Consider the following 20,132-nt stretch of genomic DNA (forward strand, 5'->3'; position numbering starts at 1 on the left):
CTGTATGTGGGTGTTGAGTACCACCACATTAAAAAACATGAGGTGTGGGGTAGCAATACATCACATCAACAGCAAACACGGCAAATTTACAGAAGGCAAGGGTCCTGCGATACATTTGATCTCCAAGGAATATATTATAGGATAAGATAATATAAGATAAGATATGGTCAGTCTGGAGGCTGCAGTTTGTATTGAATTATAGGGTAGTGACAAGTGTTTCTATTATTGTGTCCGCTTCATTCATTTCAGTAATGTTAGACAACAGAAACCTCCCTGTTTCCTCCTCAGCTGTCAATCATCCTGTCCCGCAGAAACCACGCCCCCTACGGAAGTACAGGAGGCAGTTGGGCACGTGATGGGTTGAGTATGGCGGAGCCGTCGGCGGAAGGATTTTACGGCGCCTACGGGTCCTAAAACCCTGAACCCGGGATACTACCGGAGACGGAGAAAAGCAGCCAGTTGCGCACAAAGGTGCTTAGTTCAGGTAATGTTTGTTTTCTGTTTGTTAAATAACGTTACGCTTACACAGCTCTCTGTTTGGTTTGAACGTGTTTGAACGTGAGCCTGAAGGATGAAAGGACTGGAAGAAAAATCCGGTTTCTGCGCTTTTCCTCTTCCAAGTCAGACTTCCCGCTACTCTGTCTGACTTTTTGCGAGTTTGTATTGTACTTTTTTAAAAAAGCCAGAGGAAAGTGCAAGTGTTGCGCAACACAAGCATTGTTGTTCAGCGTTGAGTGTTTGGAGCAGGTCCACAAAAGTGTGGTTGTTGTGTTGCTTAATAATCCCACTGTCAGCTGAAGTGTCTCTATGAATAAGGGACATGGGTGCTATTGCTTTGCCAACGTCTCACTTCACTTTCATGACTTGTGTTGTCGCGCAGTGTCATACTTTGTCACACTTTTCCTCGCAAGTGTGAGTCCAGTGTAAAGAGCTCCAGAGTGGGGGACTCTGTCACCAGTCACTGCTACAAACCTCTCCCCACAACCACTGTATGTGCACGCATTTTCATATATATATGCGTGCGTGTGTGTGCGTGCGTGGACATCAGTGTTTGTGTGATGGATGTATGTGCTGAGGTTGAATCGCTGTTGAGCCACAGCTTTGGGTGTAAGCCTGTATGGACAGCAGTGGCAAGGCTCAGACCCTGCTCTGCGCAGACAGTTTCAGGGTTTGGCGAGCGGAAGCTGTTCCCTCAGGACTGCTGGTGCAAACTCCAGGCCCCACAAGAGCAGGGCCACAGCAGCCCCAGGGTGCTACTCTCAAAGGATGACTCTGCTGAGAGCACAGCCGGCGCTGGAGCAGATGTAAGACATGATCTTACTGTGTAGGGCTGTGCAGTTAATCCAATTTTGATTTTGATTTCGGGTCTCAACGATCACAAAAACTATGTGATGGAGAAAAAACAATTATTGTTTTTCCAGTTACTTTGACCTGCCTTCTTAATGACGCGCATGCGCACTTTCGCCCCTCCGGAAGCCCAGACTCTCTCAGCCTATGCTGTCTGGGAAACAAGTCGTGTATGTGGTATCTGGAGGGATTTAAAAATCAGCGCGAGTGAAGATGGAGGAGAGAGAGCAGCCACAGAAGTCTTTGGTCAACTAAAGAGGTAGAAGCGATTCCGTCGTTTGGGAACAGTTTGGATCAAAAACATATTATGTGCAAGATTTGCTACGTGGTGGTGTCGGCACCGTTTGGAAACACCACAAATGTTTTTAACCATCTAAAATTTAAACACAGACATATGACCAACTAATAAAAAAGAAAGAACAATGAACAACCCCCACAACGTCCTTCACCATACAGTCATCAATTAGTTTGTTAAGACACATACGTGACCAAGCTTATTTTTGTCTAATTTATTGATTATTTCACCTGATATTTGTATTTTATGGATTACTTGTTTTTAATAAATTGTGGAAGTGCACTACACTGTTGATCTTATTTGCCTTTATTTATACATTTGAATATATTTTATATTATTTGTTTTAAGGAGAATTTGTTTTGTTCAATAAATGCAACATATTTCCAAAGTCGATGATTAGTCATATAAAATAGTCGTGATTTCAATAATGACCAAAATAATCGTGATTATGATTTTGTCCACGATTGAGTAACTCTTTAGATGCTGAATCTGGGCCCAGTAAGTGTGAAAACGTCATTCTGAAGATGGCATAACATGATGTGGTCGTATTAGATGTTAGATTGAAATGTTGATCTTAAGCATCAGTGGCATGAGTGATGTCCATGTCTGTGCTGTCTGATGTTCACTCCAGTAGCTGTTTTCTGGTTACTATATAATTTTGTGTCCTGACTGGTGATGCTCTTCATTTATCAACATGAATTGATTATAAAAGGTAACTACAACACTTAGATTTTGTGAGGCAGACAATCACATCTGACATTGAAATTAGGTGTTTTACACAGTGGGGAAAATTCACAGAAACACACCAACACACATACCTCAAACACTTACATGAAATTACACTGTTAAGCAACTCAGTTGATCCAAGAGTCAAAATTTAATTGTTGTTAATGCATTTTACAGTGAATTTCTAAAACATATTTGTGGGTTGACCACTTCCAGTAAATGTAAGCGGCCTTGCAATTTAACCTTGTGTGTGCGCACATTTGTGGAGCTTAAGCTCTACTTATTGTATCTTTTGGGATTTTGATAAACTAACATAAGAGGAAACAGTAGATGGACACCTGCACTTTCACGCAGCCATATAACATAGTATTTTTACCTGAATTAATCAAGCATTGCCTCTGTGCTGTTTGATTTTGTCTCACCTACTGCATCACATACTTTCTCTTTGTCCAAGACCTTCCCTCAACCCATCAAATGTAAGATTTTAGAGCCATGCTAACATGGCTGGGATGTACAGACAAGCACCACAAGGTTTTAGAACATGACCTCAGTAACAATAACCTAATGATATTTTGGAATAGCAGTCTAATGAGTCTGGTATGGAAAATTGTTTTGCTTCATGGCAAAAATACACACAAAAATAACTCTTGCTTTCATCACTGTTTATAACCACCACTTTCTGTCTTACCCAAATTTCTGACTGTTTCACTTCTTCATGGGAGACTGCTTAATTTAGCCAGAGTTTAATTGTGAAAATAAAGTTGTATTTAAGCTAAAATCCTTTAATACCTCCTCTGTGCAGATGATTTGACAGACAGGAAAGGGCTGTGAAACAAAGTAAACTTTTTAAAGCCATCCTTCAAGCCTGTAAGTTGTTTGTCTTACAATAGATAGATTATATATGCTCTATCTTAGAACATATAAAATCCTGTTCATCCTTTTCATACAGTTTATATAACGAGATACCATAATTCACAAGTTTAAAATCTCAATGAATGGATAAATCCGTCCGTCCATCTGAGTGTAATTTTAACACTATCAATTTTGCTGTGTACTGTCACATGTATAACATCTAAGAGATTATGATTCTCTGTCTTTAAAGCACGACTTATCCTTCCTGCCTTTTTCTAATTCTTGTTTTTCACATTAGTATTGTAGGACAGCCAGGAACATTTCACTATATTACACTACAAATGTATTTGATTCTTGTCTCTGTATTTTCCAGTTTTTTTTTCTTTAACTTTATAATAAAAGAGGTGTTTTGTGTTGGCCCATTAGCTCATGGGCCACCTTGTAGATCACTACGTACTGAAGTCTAGGTTTGCCTCTTGAAACCTCATTAAGAAGCTCATTTAGCTCAGTTTCCTTGTGCTTTGGCAGTGACCAGGCCTGACTTTCCAACTTCCTCCTAACACGTATCATGAGCTGGCACTGGGAAAGTTTGCTTGTTTGTGGACATTTTGTGGATGATGGATACTAATGGGGTCTGTTAATGTCATTGTTGTGCTTGGGCACAAATAAGGTGACTGGACCTTGTAATGCACAGAGGGAATTTGTAAACTGCTTGGCAGGTTCTTCCCTTCAGCCAAGAGCCATCCAGCACATTAATTGTGTCTTTGTTTTTAGCCTCTGTTAATTTATTTGTCTGTCTCTCTGTTGCAATGTTTGTGAAGTTGTTAATACAGTTTGAATGGATAAGGGGGAATCTGGTGTTTCAACACAGTTTTTTTTCATATGTTGACGTAGACCTTTGCTCATTTAAAGGGAATTTTCTAATTTATAGTTTAAAATCACTTACTGCACCATTGCTTTGACCTTTCCCATTTGGCTTACATTTATGCTACTTAATGAAGAAAGGAAGTTGGATAGTGGCCAGAGAGTAGAGAAGCAGAAAAAGTAGACAAGAGTCGGATTCAAAGCAGTAAAAGGGACCCAGAGCTTATAATGGGTATTGATACAGAAGCTCTCAGCCTCAAGTGATGCGATTTGAGGCTCGATGAATCCTTGTGTTGATCCTTTAGGTCACTCAGTGTGTTCAAAGATATGAATCATTCTCTCAGATTCAGCCCATCATACCCTGCTGTACATCACAACTCTAACAATAAGCCCATTTTAGCTTCTTGGACCTTTGCCAGTACCTTGTCCTCACTTTGAACCCATCCTGCCTCCCCAAAGTCATGCTCAATCAATCCTGATCACTGTTTGATATGAACAAATACAATATCACAGAGTTAATCCTGTTCCAATTGCAGCTTTAGTTTGTCCCTTATCTGTGCTTTTTCCACATTGGACTAGAAGCATCCTCTGTGCTTCCATACTGCTTTTGAAGTCAGTGCATTATTTTACTAATTTATCACATCAGTATACAGTATATTCTGATTAGTGCTGAATACCAGCATTGAAGTCCTATTTCAGTTTACTTTTTATCAACAGGTGAAGACTGACCACAACATAAGCAGAGTCAGCTAACCATCCTGACTCACAACAGTCTCATGAACTGTTGTAGGTTAGTATAAATGACTGCAATTATTCATGTCACAGTTTTACGGGTCTGTCATGACTCAAGGTCTCTATCTATTACCTATGTTAGTTTTTACCTTAAAATTCCCCTTCTGTGCACATAGGAATAACTCGAGTTCCACAAGATAGACACTTTACATATCATGTAGCTCTAATTGAGCACATAGAGTCAATAATCACTGATGTCCCAAGACTGATTCTGTTTTTTAATCTGGTCATATGGTTGTAGTGCAGGAGATTTTAATTCCTGAAACACTCAGACACACTGTGTTCATCACCTGGTCAGATCATGTTGTTTTTGGGTTGGATGTCAGTGTCCTCTCTGGAAAAATGATTTTAATCAGTAGTCTGAGCATGTGACATCAGCTTCCCTTACTTGCTCTGTGGTCAAAACATGTTGCATCCAAAAAGGAAACTCTGCTCATTCAGAAAAAGACTTGTAGCTTTAGAGAGATGTAGAGAAGATGCTTTCCTTCTCAGTGCAAAATGGAAGATTGCCAAAGGTTGAGATGGATTATTAATAATGTAGATGGGTGATGCTGAGTGAAAGCTGGAATGATTCATGTGGTAAAGAGTGAGAGCAGCCCTCAGAAAGAATGTGAGTAATTGTTATTAACAGGACTGAACGCTGCATGGAAAGATGCTACTTCCTGCTTTTTATTTGACTCGGAATAGTTGGTATTTTGTTACCATGGTAACAAGGCCTGTGTTTGTCCACTGACATCAACAGATGTGTGTGTATGTGTGTGTGTCCTTTTTTATCACTCAAAAGTAGATGACAATAGGTCAGAGTTCAAGACTGCTCGACTCTTGAGAAGCAGCGAACATGAAGAGGTAGAAATGAAATGTCAAGTGCATAAATATGTTCAATTTCATAACATCTAAAATATTTTCCATTTGTCTGCAACTGTTGTCACCATGATGTCCTTATAAATTGGGTGTTTGAAACAAAAGAGCTCATATTTATTAAATAACTAACTCAGCTGGTTCAAGTGCTTCATGGTGGGTTTTTTTTTATCCCAAAAATTTGAATCCCCAATCCCACATCTCTGTCCAAGTTTCACAGGTATGCTCACTAACATGCAAGGGAAACATGGCTCTCTCCAGTGCACCACCCCACAAAAAAAAAAAAAAAAAAAACTTTAAACCTACTTTTGAGTTGAAACTGCTTGAATTTGAGGAAGCCAAGATGGCCAGTCTCTGTGAAATTCACATTTTACTTCAATTACAGAGACACAGACAGGAGCTCTCATTTCAAGGAAACATTAGTTTAGCAGAGGTTGCCAACAGCTTGGAGTCAAATTTGAATCATAAGATTGTTATTCACGTCGGCAGCAATGACACCTGATTATACCAAACGTAGGTCACTAAAATTAATGTTGAGTCGGTGTGTAATTTTGACAAAATAATGTCGGACTCCGTAGTTTTCTCTGGACCCCTCCCTAATCTGGCCAACATTGACATGTTTAGCCGCATGTCGCTGTTCCGTCGCTGGCTGTCTCGGTGGTGTCCAGCAAACGATGTGGGCTTCATGGACAATTGGGCCACTTTCTGGGGAATATCCGGTCTGGTAGCGAGAGATGGCATCCATCCCACTTTGAATGGTGCAGCTCTCATCTCTAGAAATATGGCTGAGTTTATTAGCCAACCTAAAGCCTGACAATCCAGGGTGGGGACCGGGACGCAGAGACTCAGTCTAAAACACCTCTCTGCAGTTTCCTTAGAGCCATCACCCCCTTCAAACCACATAGAGATTGTTTCTGCTCCTCGAACATATAAATCATAAGTTAACACAAGAGGAGTTATTCATAAAAACCTAATAAAAATTAAGACCACTCCTCTTATTAAACAGAAAAACAGAACTGTCAGATGTGGATTATTAAATATCAGGTCTCTTTCATCTAAATCTCTGTTAGTAAATGATTTGATAACTGATCACCAAATTGACTTTTTCTGTCTTACTGAAACCTGGTTACAGCAGGATGAATATGTCAGTCTGAATGAATCAACCCCCCTCAGTCATAAAAATTATCATGTTCCTTGAAGCACAGGTCGAGGTGGAGGAGTAGCTGCAATCTTCCACTCAAACTTATTATTAAACTTTCATCCTCAGAACAGTTATAACTCATTTGAGAGCCTCACTCTGAGTCTCTCGCATCCAAACTGGAAAACACAAAAACCAGTTCTACTTGTCATTGTGTACCGTCCACCTGTCCCTTACTCAGAGTTTTTAACTGAATTTCCAGACTTCCTGTCTGATTTAGTGCTTAGTTCAGATAAAGTCACTATAGTGGGAGATTTTAACATTCATGTAGATGTTGAAAATAATAGTCTCAGCACTGCATTTAATTCTATATTAGATTCAATTGGTTTCATTCAAAATGTTAATAAACCCACCCACTGTTTCAATCACACCCTTGATCTTGTTCTGACCTATGGCATTGAAGTTGAACATTTAATAGTTTTTCCCCCAAATCCTCTTTTATCATATCATTCTTTAATAACTTTTGAATTTAACATGATGGATCATGCAGCGTTTGGAAGAAAATTCCACTACAGCAGATGTTTATCTGACAACGCTGTTAATAACTTTAAGAAAATGATTCCATCTTTATTTCCATCTATGCCATGTGCCAACACAGTGGAGGGCAGCTGCCTCAATCCCACTCCCTATCAAATTGATCATGTTGTTGACAGTGCTGTAGCCTCACTGCGTGAAACGCTTGATACTGTGGCCCCTCTGAAAAAGAAGTTAGTGAATCAGAGGAGATTAGCCCCATGGTATAATTTACATATTCGTACCTTAAAGCAGACATCACAAAGGCTGGAAAGGAAGTGTCGTTCCACAAATTTAGAGGAATTTTATCTAGCCTGGAAAAACAGTCTACTAACATCTAAAAAAGCTCTCCGTAAAGCCAGAACTGCATACTATTCATCACTAATAGAGGAAAAGAAGAACAATCCCAGGTTTCTTTTCAGCACTGTAGACAGGCTGACAAAAAGTCACAGCTCTGTTGAGCCCAGTGTTCTCTTAGCTCTCAGCAGTGATGACTTTATGAGTTTCTTTGCAAATAAAATCACAACTATTAGAGATAAAATTCAGCAGATGCTTCCTATACCTGCAATAAATGAATCTTCTACTACAGTAGCTCTTGAATCATCTGTAAGACCTCAGTTATGTTTAGACTGCTTCTCTCCCATAGATCTCTCTGAATTCACATCAGTAGTTGCTTCATCTAAATCATCAACATGTCTCTTAGACCCCATCGTGACTAGACTGCTTAAAGACACCCTGCCATTAATTAACTCATCTTTATTGGACTTGGTAAATTTATCTCTAGTATCAGGCTACGTACCACAGGCCTTTAAGACTACAGTATTCAAACCCTTACTCAAAAAGCCTAGTCTTGATCCAGGAGTCTTGGCTAATTATAGACCAATATCCAACCTACCATTTATTTCTAAACTAAGTTTTTATGACTTTCAGGTACCTTTTAAATGTGATGCCAGTCCATGAAGATTTTCTATATCAGTTCACACAAAATGATGTTCTTACATCAGTTTATTGCATACGGTACCAGAGGTGTCCCAAGCCAGGATTGGTATGGGGACCAACTTGGGTATATTTTATTGGATTGGTATTTGCTGACTGTCCAGGGTGTACCCCTGCCTCTCACCCAAAGAGAGCTGGGATTGGCTCCAGCAGATCCCCGTGACCCTGGTTAAGGAATAAGCAGGTATAGAAAATGGATGGATGGATGATATTTGCATAAACTGATCCAATGCAGACCCTTATCTGGTTTACTGCTGTGGTTCTTAACTTTAGGGTTGCTACACTTTCCTGCTCTCCCTGTGTTGAGTAAAGAATGAATGTAACAATGGAGTCCAATCAACTACATTGGTAAAAATGAGTTCAGTTTTTGGTGATGTTAAGGTGAAGGGCAACTTTAAAAAAAAAAAAAAAAAAAAAAAAAAAAAAAAAAAAGCTTTAAAAAGAATATGGGGCCAAAGGCAACATCGAAAAGCAAACTTTCGAGGGAACTTTTAGCTAAATTTACAGCAGGTACACAAGACTCTGAATGGGATTAGGGCCAAAAACATTTAACAAACACATTGACCTTACTACCTTATCCGTTAATAGTGTGTATTTGAACTAATGCCTGGTCACACTCAACACACAACTGTCCCCAGGCTGTCAGAGCACTGTTAAACATGAAAAATGATCCCCCTGTGCCACTTGAAGCCTGTGCTCCTCGTCTAGCCATCTTGTTCCAGTTCAGGCAGCAGCTGATTGATGCAATGTCCTGCGGTCATAGCTGGCCTCGTTCACTTGCAAACAAGCAGCTGACAGTATTGTGTTACTGCAGGTCCTTTCATGTCAGGTTTTGTATCACTTTCTTTTCTTAACCGTGAGCTTTGCCATAATTCTCCTACTCACTGTGGCCACTCATACTTGTCACCTGTGCCACCTCCCTCCTTCCAGCGAAGATGGTTTCACTTTGACACAATCATGCCCTTAATTGAACAAGCAACAGCCCAGACCTGTTTTGTCTTGATGTAGTGAGATGCAGTGCTTTTTTCCTTTGGGGTTTTCAGCTTCCAGTTGACAGACTTTTTTATGCTAATACTATATTGCTCACTGCAAACATTCATTAAACCAACAGTTTTTTGCTAATGACAAAGAAAAATCATGAACTCAACAACATACTAGCAATGCCACTAATCTCACACAGCAGCTGAATAATTCATAGTCAATTAGGGCTGAGAAGCTGAAGCTGTCTTCGTGGCATAAGTGCATTTTCAATGATTCATTTCATGAGCTATGCAAGGGGTACCTTAATTGTTGTTTACCGCTCGCTATCCGACCACATGTTATTTTTATGCCATCGTGATTACTCCCGGCAGTGCTCAGAGTGCTTGGGAAATGAAGTCCATTAAGGGGTCGTGAGAGTTGTTTTCCTGTCAAGTGCCATGAAATGTTTCCAGATTCAAACGTTACTGCGCGAGAACAATAAATCTCATCCAATCTGAAGTGTCAGTTGGAGGAAACGTGATGAATGGAGAGGTGCAGGTGGTGTGTTTTATGGTTCTACACCGCACTGAAAAATATCTGCAATGTTGTACAAAGATTCATTTTTAATAGGATCCCTGAAGAACAGTTTAGAAAGTGAAATCATATAGAAGGAACATTAAGAAGGGCACAGCTGACAGCAGACTGGTCACACAAACATGATGGTGCCAGAATTTTTTTTTTTTTTTACATAGAGCTGCAGTTTTTTTGTGTGCCAAAAAGAGATGTCTAATGTCATACTGTCATAGCATTACAAGTTGTAAAAGAACAGCCTGAATTCTTGTTTGACAAATGACTTCTTTGCCAAAAATGCAGTTAGTTATAAGAATCTAAGCACACCTGATGACTTTTTCTGACACCTCAAGAGATCCATCAGCACCCACTCCTAGTATCCCTCCTGCTCATCAAAGCATTGTCCACATGCATGAGACACACACACACACATACATACACACACATACACTAATGACATAAAAACTACACTTCCCCTGTGGTGATTCTTGTTCTGGCCTGAAGTATGTCTTGAGATGCTGCACTCAAATTTCAGTGTCACTGAGAAATACTCAGTACTTTGTCATAGCAACACTTGATGTTTGTCTTCGCAGCTTGCACTTGAAGGTTAACTATTGCTGCAGTGTGTGTCCGCAAAACTAGAGCTAAGTTTTCACTGAATTTAAGAACATCCGACACCTGATTATTCCTTTAATAGGATCGTTTTTTTTTCCTTCACATTCCATATTAGTTAATAAGTTGGGCTGCTATTAAATTTGTCATACACTTAAGGGACTGTTTTTCTTCTGAATAATTCCTGATAAGTGAAGTAAGACCCTGGAGGATAAAGGCAGTAATGTATTTCCATGAGGTTTTACTTGGCAATGCAAAGCTTGCACCCTCTTTCCACTGAACTCATTCATTTGACAGTAATGCAGGTCAACAGCTTTAAAGTAACAGTGACAGCAGAGACACTGTATGTGTGAGTCTGACGATGTGTGTGTGCAACGGCGCAGAAACATGCTTTATTATGGCTTCTGTGGTATTTCTAGTGACTGATTGCAGATCTCGTTACCACTTGTTTGTGTTCAGGTCTGTTGACACCTGTTTGCTCTGACCGAGGTGAGCTCTGCATTATACTGATTAGGGTTGAATAGCTAGAGCCCTTGCTGTACCGTATGAGAGTGTACGACTCCTTTGAGTCTTACACACAGTAAGTTTGAGTGAATAAGACACGCACACGCACGCACACACACACACACACACACACACACACACACAGTCATTTCAGGAGACATTATATTGACATACATTCACTTCCTGGAGACCTTTGTCTTCTCGAGAATATAAGTATGTATGTTTATAGTATTTTGTTCATTTATATGTACATATTAGACTGAATTTAAAACATTTCCAAGACTGGGTGTGGTAAAAGTACTGACAGGGACTTCCAGGGCCAGCTGTTTTAAATTATGCAAACATGCTATGATTTTAATAAACCCAGATGGTTTATATGAAACTTGGTGGAAGCAAGAACTGTTTTAGATCACTACTTTTTTTTTTCTCTTTCCCATAATAATCAATAATGAGGTTGTAACAGTTTTACTGGACTTGTAATCACATTTATTGTAAGAGTTTTTGTAAGTTGATTTCTTGTTTGGCTGAAATTTAAGTTACTTTTCTCTTCACCTTGGCAGCCACGGTCCAGCTAACCACTGTCCTACATATACTACATATACAACACAGCAAATTAAATATGTGCACAACCTTCTGACCATTACTGAAAAAGCCTATTTTATGTAAAAGGGAAATTCATGTATAGTCATTTAGGGTCACAGATACACAAACTGATAATTAAACACAGCAGTCATCTGTTCTTGAAGGTTGGTGATCTGCAGTGTCTCTCCTGGCTTTTTAAGAAACATCCCATGATGGCCTCAGATTGAACATATTCCCTGTTAGATTGTAACAGTTAGAAGTAAGTTAGAGAAAATAACTTCTTGTAGCAGGTATTCTTCTCTCTCGAATAGCCAATTGAAAATAGTAGTTTGAAAATAACTTTTTGTGCTTTTCTCATAGCCTGACTGTTCAGCTGAAAAAATCCTGCCACAGCAGACCACCGAGGTCTCCACCTGTGGCTCGGTGTGATGAAACCCTGAAAAACAACTCCACTCTGTCCCTCCTTGGTCCGGCTCCTTCATCTGGCAGCCCCATCTTGGCTGCAGGCACATGTTGGTCACTAAAGCCGTGGCGGAGGTGCAGTGACACCCTCACCACTCACCTCTTTTCCCCTGTCAAGTCTGCCTGGCACAAGCAATCATAACAATGAACTCTGACAGTCAGCCAGGTAAGATGAAAAAAAAAATCCACTATTTCAGGAATGACTTTTTCCTTTTTTGTTGCATGAAAAGCCTTCTGTTGGAATAAAAGTAAGCTCTGGCTTTAGTGATTATGATGAATTTGTGGACAGTCCATGCTTTTTTTGTTTTGTTGATGATTTTGTTTTTGATTTCTGTCTTCAGTGTATTCTTCTCAAATCTGAACTTTTGAAATTCTGACAGTCTACACTACAACCTTTCTTCTATACTGCGTCTTTGAAAAGCCGACCTATGAACACTGGAATACCTGTTGTTAAGTCTGAAGGCAGAAATAGAGGGAATTGACTTAGGTTGACCTTTCTCTCTTAGACAAAGCCGAGGCATTTATTATTATTATTTTTTGATTTCCTGAGAGCAGTTGTGTGAAATGTAGAATGGTCTCCTCTCTTCATTTTGATTAGGCGGTTTATAATTAAACTACAGGTTGGCATCAGACCAAACCTGCTGTTTTGATTTTGCATTTTCTTCAAGTGCTCTTGAATCTTCTAAGGAGTGTGTGGATATGACAACCCAGTAACTTCAGCAGCTTGCATTATTTAAACAGCAATTAAAACAGTGGTCCCTAAGAGAAGGCACATGTTTGTCCAAGCATATTTTTATGGTCAGTTAAATTGATTTGGCAGCATGTTTAATCAAGAGTGTCAGTGCTGCCAAGAAAACAAATGGATGCATAATATATGATTAGGTATGAGATGTATTCTATTTTTCATCTTCTATGGTAGTTTGCCGTTATTAACTGAGGTTCTGAAGTAAAATTTGAGTAAAGCTGGTGCTTACAGGAAAATGTTTTTATGTTGTTAGGATTGCATCTTTTGAGGAGTAAATTGGAATTCATTATCGTCTCTTTTCTGTCAAGCAAGCTTTGACTTGCAAGCCAGTTACATAAATCTCTGAAATCATAAACCTTTGTAACCATACAGTCTTGAGTCAGGTTATGTACAGTGACATCAGGGAAAAACACAAAAAGGCCATTACAGCTACGTTTAGCAGTACAGGAACTTTTCATTGCACTTGAGAGGAAAAACAGGGGTCTGATACCCTGCCCTCAAGTTACAAGTTTCCTTTGTGTTGTATAACTGTATTTGCTGTACCTGTATATTAAATTTAATGTAGCTACTTATGTTGCCTTCCAAGGAGTAAGTGTCCTGCCTTTTTTTTTTTTTTTTACATTGCGATTGGTTACCAGTTCAACTAAATGCTATTGGTAACATACACCTTCTTATCTTATTGATTCTTTCAGATGAAGATGTATTTTTCCTGCTCATTTGGCCTCTTGTTTGGTTTGTGCAGTTTTGATAGATGTCAGTTCTACTTGATTGCAATTATATTTAAATGCAACAACAAATTATGTATATGTATGTGAAATTCATTATTCCATTTCTGTTGATTCATCCCCATCAGTGTTAATGTCTGAACAGCTCTCCCCATGCATGACACTTGATCCTTAAAAACAGACTCCCTGGTGTCTCATCCAACAGGTGGTACCTATTTGGCATACTCAAAACCCCCTTTTCCCCCTTTAATCTTGATGATGCAGATCTGGATTTTCCTCTTTCTCCACTGCCAAATAAAATGGACAAAAGGTCAACTGTGTCCTCCCTTACCCATCATGCTTTGGCCGTCTTGGTTGTATTCAGTGCAGTGATGTCACAGCCATTGATTCATTGTTGTGGTGCTCTTAGTCCTGTGTGGACAATGTGGGCTGCTGGCATCACTGTCTTTTCTCTTGGATTTTGCGTCAGAGTGGATGTTTCAGGCTGCCCAGTTAGCTGTGAACGCTGGCACGCTGTATTTTTTTTTCTTTTTTTTTTCTTAAATACATTCATATGTAAGCAGAACCTTAGAGCGGGGCATATTTTGTTCTTTTTTTAAAATTTCCTCCTATTCTGATCATTTCCATGCTCTGTCTATTCTCATTTCTCACAAGAATTTTTTTCCTGTCAAGTTTTAAAAAAGTTTCTAAAATAATATTTTTGACAGTTTTTATTTTTATTTCATAGACATCATCTAAGTTGCTTGTGCTTCCATGGACAAACATCTACTTTTAAAGAAATGGAAAGTGGTCCCAACAAGTGTAATCACAATGCATTTTTCATCTCACTTGTTTGTTTAACACATTGTTTCAGTAAGGTAGCAATCCTTTTGTACTTTCTCACAATATGGACAGTTGATGTATAAACATAACCCCGCTTTTGGGAAAGATCTTCCACATGATTCATAGCTAAGCCAAATCCTCCATAAACAAGTGTTCAGAAGTAACACCAAAAAAAAACGGTAAGGCGCACATCTTAACTGCCAGACTTCTCTTCACCTTGAGGTGCTCTGAAATTAAGAATGAAGCTTTTACTCCTCAGTTTCACCTCATGTTAGCAGTTCATTTTCCTCCTGTTGCCCTCCAGTTTGTGCAGTATTGCTAATTCCTTTTCCATATATGACTAATCATCATTTCCTATTCTCAAACCACCATTTTAGAACACTGAAGGGCCTTTTGTCTGACTTAAACTTGGGTGGCAACGGCTGGCATGTTGACATGCTACTTGGCATTTTGGAGCTGGGTTTATGGCCTTGGAACCATAGTTGGAACACACACACAGACAAACTCTCTCATCCCAACAAGACCCTCCCCCCTCCCGTTCATCCCCTCCCTCCCATCATCTCTCTAGCAGCAGAAATCAGTGGCGGGTCCTGGCTGAGGGGGATTTTGCGTCAATAAATCGTCATGCAGAGCGACTCCCCTGCCTGGAACACAAACAGAGTGAGGGGCCATCTGCTGCTGGAGGCCTCACTGAGCTTGTTAAACCCCTCTAAGCCTTGTACTGTCTGACCAAAAAGAAAGCTAATTGTGAATTTGTAGGTGGTGTTATTGTGTAATAGTCTTTGTCTTGTTACTTTTTTGGAGCAATCCTAACCTCCTTTCTCTGAGCTTATCCATGAGGATGTAGTTGTTGCAGGCAGGTGGTGTGCTTTAACCTGGATTTCTGCCATCTTTGCCTGTCTCCTTGTGTGTGTTTGCAGAAGGGGACCCAGAAACCTTAATTTTCACTAGTGGATCTAGTAATAGCTAATGGAATGTTCCTTTGGATTTCAGAAATCCTGCATCCAAAAGAGCAGATCCCAGGTGTGAGGAAACACATTACCATGAATAGCATTATTATTATTATTATTATTAGTATTATTATCATCGTCATTTTTTTTAATTAGCTGGTATGTTTAGGTATGTAGGGTTTTTTTTTTTTAATTTCACTTTTCTTTCTGTCAGTCATTTTAACCATGCAGTGCTGAGGTACAAAGTAGAGGGCACTGTGGGAAGTTGTTTTTTAAAATAAATACAAGAATTACACCTCCTCACTTTTCTTATACAGGCAGTTGAACTGCAGCAGATGGTTGTGAATTATTCATGTGTAAATTTCATCCCAGAGATTACTCAGTATCAGAGAGGAGGGGAGAAAAGATTGAGGGGACTTACAGCAAAATAGTGGAGTATAAATAGCTAATGCCAGATAAGATTTTTTTTATTGTTATTGATGGATCCCTGCAATGTCATTAGGCAGGATTAAAGTTCTCTTTTTCCATTTGTTTCCCTGTTTTGTTTTCCTAGTCAGTTTTGCAGCCATGTCGAGTCCTGCAGCTTTAACATTACCGTGTTGAATTAAAAATAAACAGGTGTGACTTAAGCTTTACCAGATACAGTTTCTTGTTAAAAATGAAATATCTGTTTTCATCTTAGCATTTTTGTGTCTAAAAGTTCAACTGGACACATTAAACACATTTAAGCTTCAGTATTATATACAGAGGTAAGCAAAGTCAGCTGCTGTATAGATTAGGCTCCAGTCTCTGAAAAAAGTAGGAGTAGTTTTTAATTCTGTCACTTGCCCTTCCTGCTTTGCTGTCATTCTAATTTCTGTATCTGTCTTATTTTTTTCTCCTCTCTCTCTTTCTCTCTGTTTTAATCAGTAACTGTAATAAGGACTCACAGTGGGAGCTATCAAAAGCCTGTAGTGGTGGATTAGAAGAGAGTGGCTAGTCCTGGGCCGAGCCACTGGAAAGTGAAGCATAATCTTCAAAAAGGGAGCTTAACCCCTGCTGGCCCACGCTGATTTCTCATTTACTGGGGCCACTGTCACAGGAAAAGAAAAGGCTTGGGGTGTTAAAAGATATGTTATAGCCTAAACGTTCACCAAGTTGTCTAAAGATGACTTAAGTCAACCAAAGCAAGAAGCGAAAGTAAGTTGAGTCTTAGAGCTTATTCAGAGGAAATGATTAAAATGTGAATACAGAGAATGATTCTTTTCATTTGGTCTGTGCTCCTGTATGTTTGCAGCCAAACTCATATTCAGTGCTATCTAGTGATTGCCCAAGGAGCGAGAGTGACACAATGGCAGACCCCTCCTATCTGTGTTAGGCGCATTTGAGTGTTGCAGAAATGTTATCATACTCATTTATCCTTGGCTCTGCAAAATTTTCCTCAATGGGAAGATGGATGGGGATGAGAGTTGAACCAGACTAAACAGAAGCCTTCTGAGCGAACAATGGAAGCTGCTGTGGAGAAATAAGATTACTGCCTCATTATTGTCTTTCTCTCCATAGTTTTCCAGAAAATTCCATTCAAGTAATCTCATTGCCAGATGAAACAAGTGTGCAATTTAGCCTTTGCAAGAATTTATTAAGCATTCAAAACCTTGCTTCTGCTGGGAGAGAAGCTCAGAATTGAATTATGGTTTTGTGCTCATCTGCTGTGTGCTGTTCTTTCAACAAAGATCCACCAGTCTTCTTTTTTGTTCTTTCACTATTAATTATATAAAGATTTTATGGCTGATTTGGTTGCTAAATTAAGCAATGTAGCATTGGCTTTTTAACTTACCCTGGTAACATACCTTTTGTGTTTACTCTGGCTTCCCTCATGTAAGTTTGGCTTGAACCTTTATACATACCCCACATGCTGTTGCTTTGTGGAGGAAAACATGTAATTACAACTCTACTATAAACAGGGTTTAAAGTAGTGGTAAAGCTATGACTGTAGCTTAGGATCATGGCTTGAGACAAACACTTATCTAGAGCATTTGTGTTTGAGCAGATACAGTAGTGATTACTGATGGTGCATCATAGAAGTCAGAATAGCCCAGATGTCCAGTCTGTAACAAATATGGAGATTAAGAATACACAAGATCTAGAAGATTATCCTATAAGGACTCACATCTGCTGCCAAGTTTACAGTACAAGAAAAATCCAAGTGTTCACTTTGTCACAGACCTCTGCACAGCAAACAGCCACATTATAGTGAGGCTTGGAAAATTCTTGCACGGCTGTATTTCCCATCTGCCTGGGACAGGCAGTCCACTGTACAAGTCTACTAGGGAAAGTGGAGAAGAGGGGAGGTGGGTCAGGTGGGTCCCTGAAGATGTAATCCTCCTGCTTCTGTGAGCAAAACAGAATCAGAAATTCCCAGCAGTTACACAATTCCTCTTAGGAAGGGCTCAGTGCACTCTTTGGCTCCCAGGGCAGAATGAACTTTTCCAGGCACTAATCTGAGGATAAACCCTGAGATGGAGCACTTGAAACTCCACTGAGTGCCACTGTGTACTGAAAATGCATGAAATGCCCCATGGAGCTGTTATGTTCACCATGATAGACATCCCCTACAGATCTGTACTCACTGTGCTAGTGTGATGACTTAAAGATGCAGGTCCAACCTTTCAGAAAAAGTTTTTTCTGCTTTTGTATTTGCTGAAGCAGTCATACTCATTTTAGACTCATTAACCATGACATACATTGTCATATGTATATACATTGCATGACATATGCAACCCAATATAACAACAAACAACGCTCTTCTTATTGAGCTTGGTTTAGTTCAGGTTAGGTACTGCTGGAATTTCATGAACAAAAGTTTTTTTTCGGAAGGGTAATTAATATGGTTGAAGGTTAAGTTCAATTAACTGACTACCCACTTATCTAAGAAGAGGGAAGAGAGAGATTAAAAAGAGCAACATGAGTGGAGACAAAAGTAAGAGAAGTGAAAATTATCTGGTACTTACGTAACATAGCTCTGTTAATCTGTAGAACCATAAATGCGGACTGGAGTCAACTCTGGCACCAATGAACCTTGCCTTTTTTAAATTTGTCTTTTTCATCAACATCTAAAATTCCCTGAATTCTGTAGGTACCAGTGTTTTCATAAACTTTACGAACCTCCGTCGTCTGGAATATGTTTCATTGGGTGCTCTATCAGGCATTACCACATCCTCAACGATAACTCAGTCTCCAGTAAAAATGGCTCTGGTGAATGCTAGGTCACTGTCAAATAAATCTTTTATTTTTAATGAGTTTTTTTACTTCTCATGCTTTGGATTTTTTATTTGTCACTGAAACATGGTTAAAGAATGGTGACATTTCATCTCTTGGCGTGCTATCCCCCTCTGACAGCACTCCTAGACCCAAGTGGACATGGTGGTGGCTTAGCCACTCATTTAAATGTAGATTTCTGCCTTTTTCAGTTTTGAGGCACAACTCCTAAAAATGGATCTAAATGGCCCTCTACTTTGTCTGCTGGTATATAGACCTCCTAAAATCAGTATGAGTTTTATTCATGAGTTCTCTGAATTTCTGTCTAATCAAGTGCCTTGTTGTGACACAATGTTGGTCTTAGGGGACTTCAACATTCATGTTTGCTGTCCATCTAAACCCATGGTTAGAAACTTTATGAGCCTTATTGACTCATTCAGTTTTGCACAGTCAGAAACTAGTCGTAGTCTAGTCGTACACATAACGGAGGTCATACATTAGATCTTGTTTTGACTCGTGGTTTCTCTGTACATATCTGTAAAATATTTAATGCTGGCGCCTCTGATCATTATCCTGTGGTGTTTGAACCTGTCATTTCGTATGATCAGCCCATCCTTTCTCGACCTGTACATTATTCCCATGCCTTTCATGCTAATTCTGCTTTTGTGAGTCTTATTCCAATTTACTTTCAAATTCTAATCCCCCTCTGTCATCTTGTATGGTCACTGAACAACTGGTCGAAATGTTCAACTCTGCCTGTTGTACTGCCTTGAATACAGTTGCTCCACTTAAGCGTAAAAAGAGTAAGGTTAGGTTTAGTCCTCAACCATCTAATCAAATCCATCTACCTGCACTCTCAGACAAAAGTGGAGGAGGGCAGAGCGTAGGTGAAAAAAGGATGGGCTCCAGGTCTCCTATCAATTTTTGAAAAACTGCCTACCAAAATTCCCAAATCTTTTATTTTTTTTATGTTTCAAAAACAACCTCAAAAGAATGGCTCTGCAGTGCCCCCAACAAAAGTGATTGTTTGAATCCTTGTATGACCAACAGGAAGTTCACCAGCTTGGATTTTCACTTGAGGTCATTGAGGTTGCCATTTTTGCTCACCTCGTAATTTAACAAACTCGTCCTTTTTGTAATTAATTATTATGGTTTTCCCTTGGTGGACCTGACAAGTTGACGTATGTTTTTGGCACCTTCAAGTTGTGATAAATCGCACACGCATGGTCAGATTTGAATCTGACCAATGGATGACTTGTAGTACCCAGGCCTGAACCCATGTGATTAAACAAAATCATGATAGGCGCAATAATGCCCCCTGTATAACAATTTGAAAATTTGCATGTAGATCCAAACATTTAGTTTGTTAGAAGTCTACCAAATTTGGCATAAAAATCCTTTAGGGCATCCTGATCAAAAAAGCCAATTGGACCCATGCTCTATTTTCCATGCTGTTGCCATGGCTATGACAGAAATCCACTATTGTTTTCCAATGGGAGACCTATAGTGAAAGATGCAATTG

The 20,132-nt window shown here is 39.4% G+C and overlaps 1 protein-coding gene across 5 annotated transcripts in view; it reads left to right on the forward strand.

The window, feature by feature from the left end:
- Positions 1 to 343: 343 nt before the first annotated feature.
- LOC113123256 (histone deacetylase 4-like) overlaps positions 344 to 20,132 on the forward strand; it is a 112,348-nt gene continuing 92,559 nt past the window's right edge. For 4 of the 5 annotated variants that reach the window (XR_003294944.1, XM_026295098.1, XM_026295103.1 and 1 more), the window contains exons 1-2: positions 344 to 484; positions 12,030 to 12,297. Coding sequence is in view for 4 of the 5 variants with exons in the window: in XM_026295098.1 (XP_026150883.1) it covers positions 12,276 to 12,297 (22 nt within the window). In the remaining variant the exon portion in view is untranslated. The remainder of the gene's footprint in view (positions 485 to 12,029; positions 12,298 to 20,132) is intronic. The other variant, XM_026295099.1, reaches the window with a different exon arrangement.

This window comes from Mastacembelus armatus, chromosome 21, assembly GCF_900324485.2.
Source record: "Mastacembelus armatus chromosome 21, fMasArm1.2, whole genome shotgun sequence".
Classification (NCBI taxonomy): domain Eukaryota; kingdom Metazoa; phylum Chordata; class Actinopteri; order Synbranchiformes; family Mastacembelidae; genus Mastacembelus; species Mastacembelus armatus.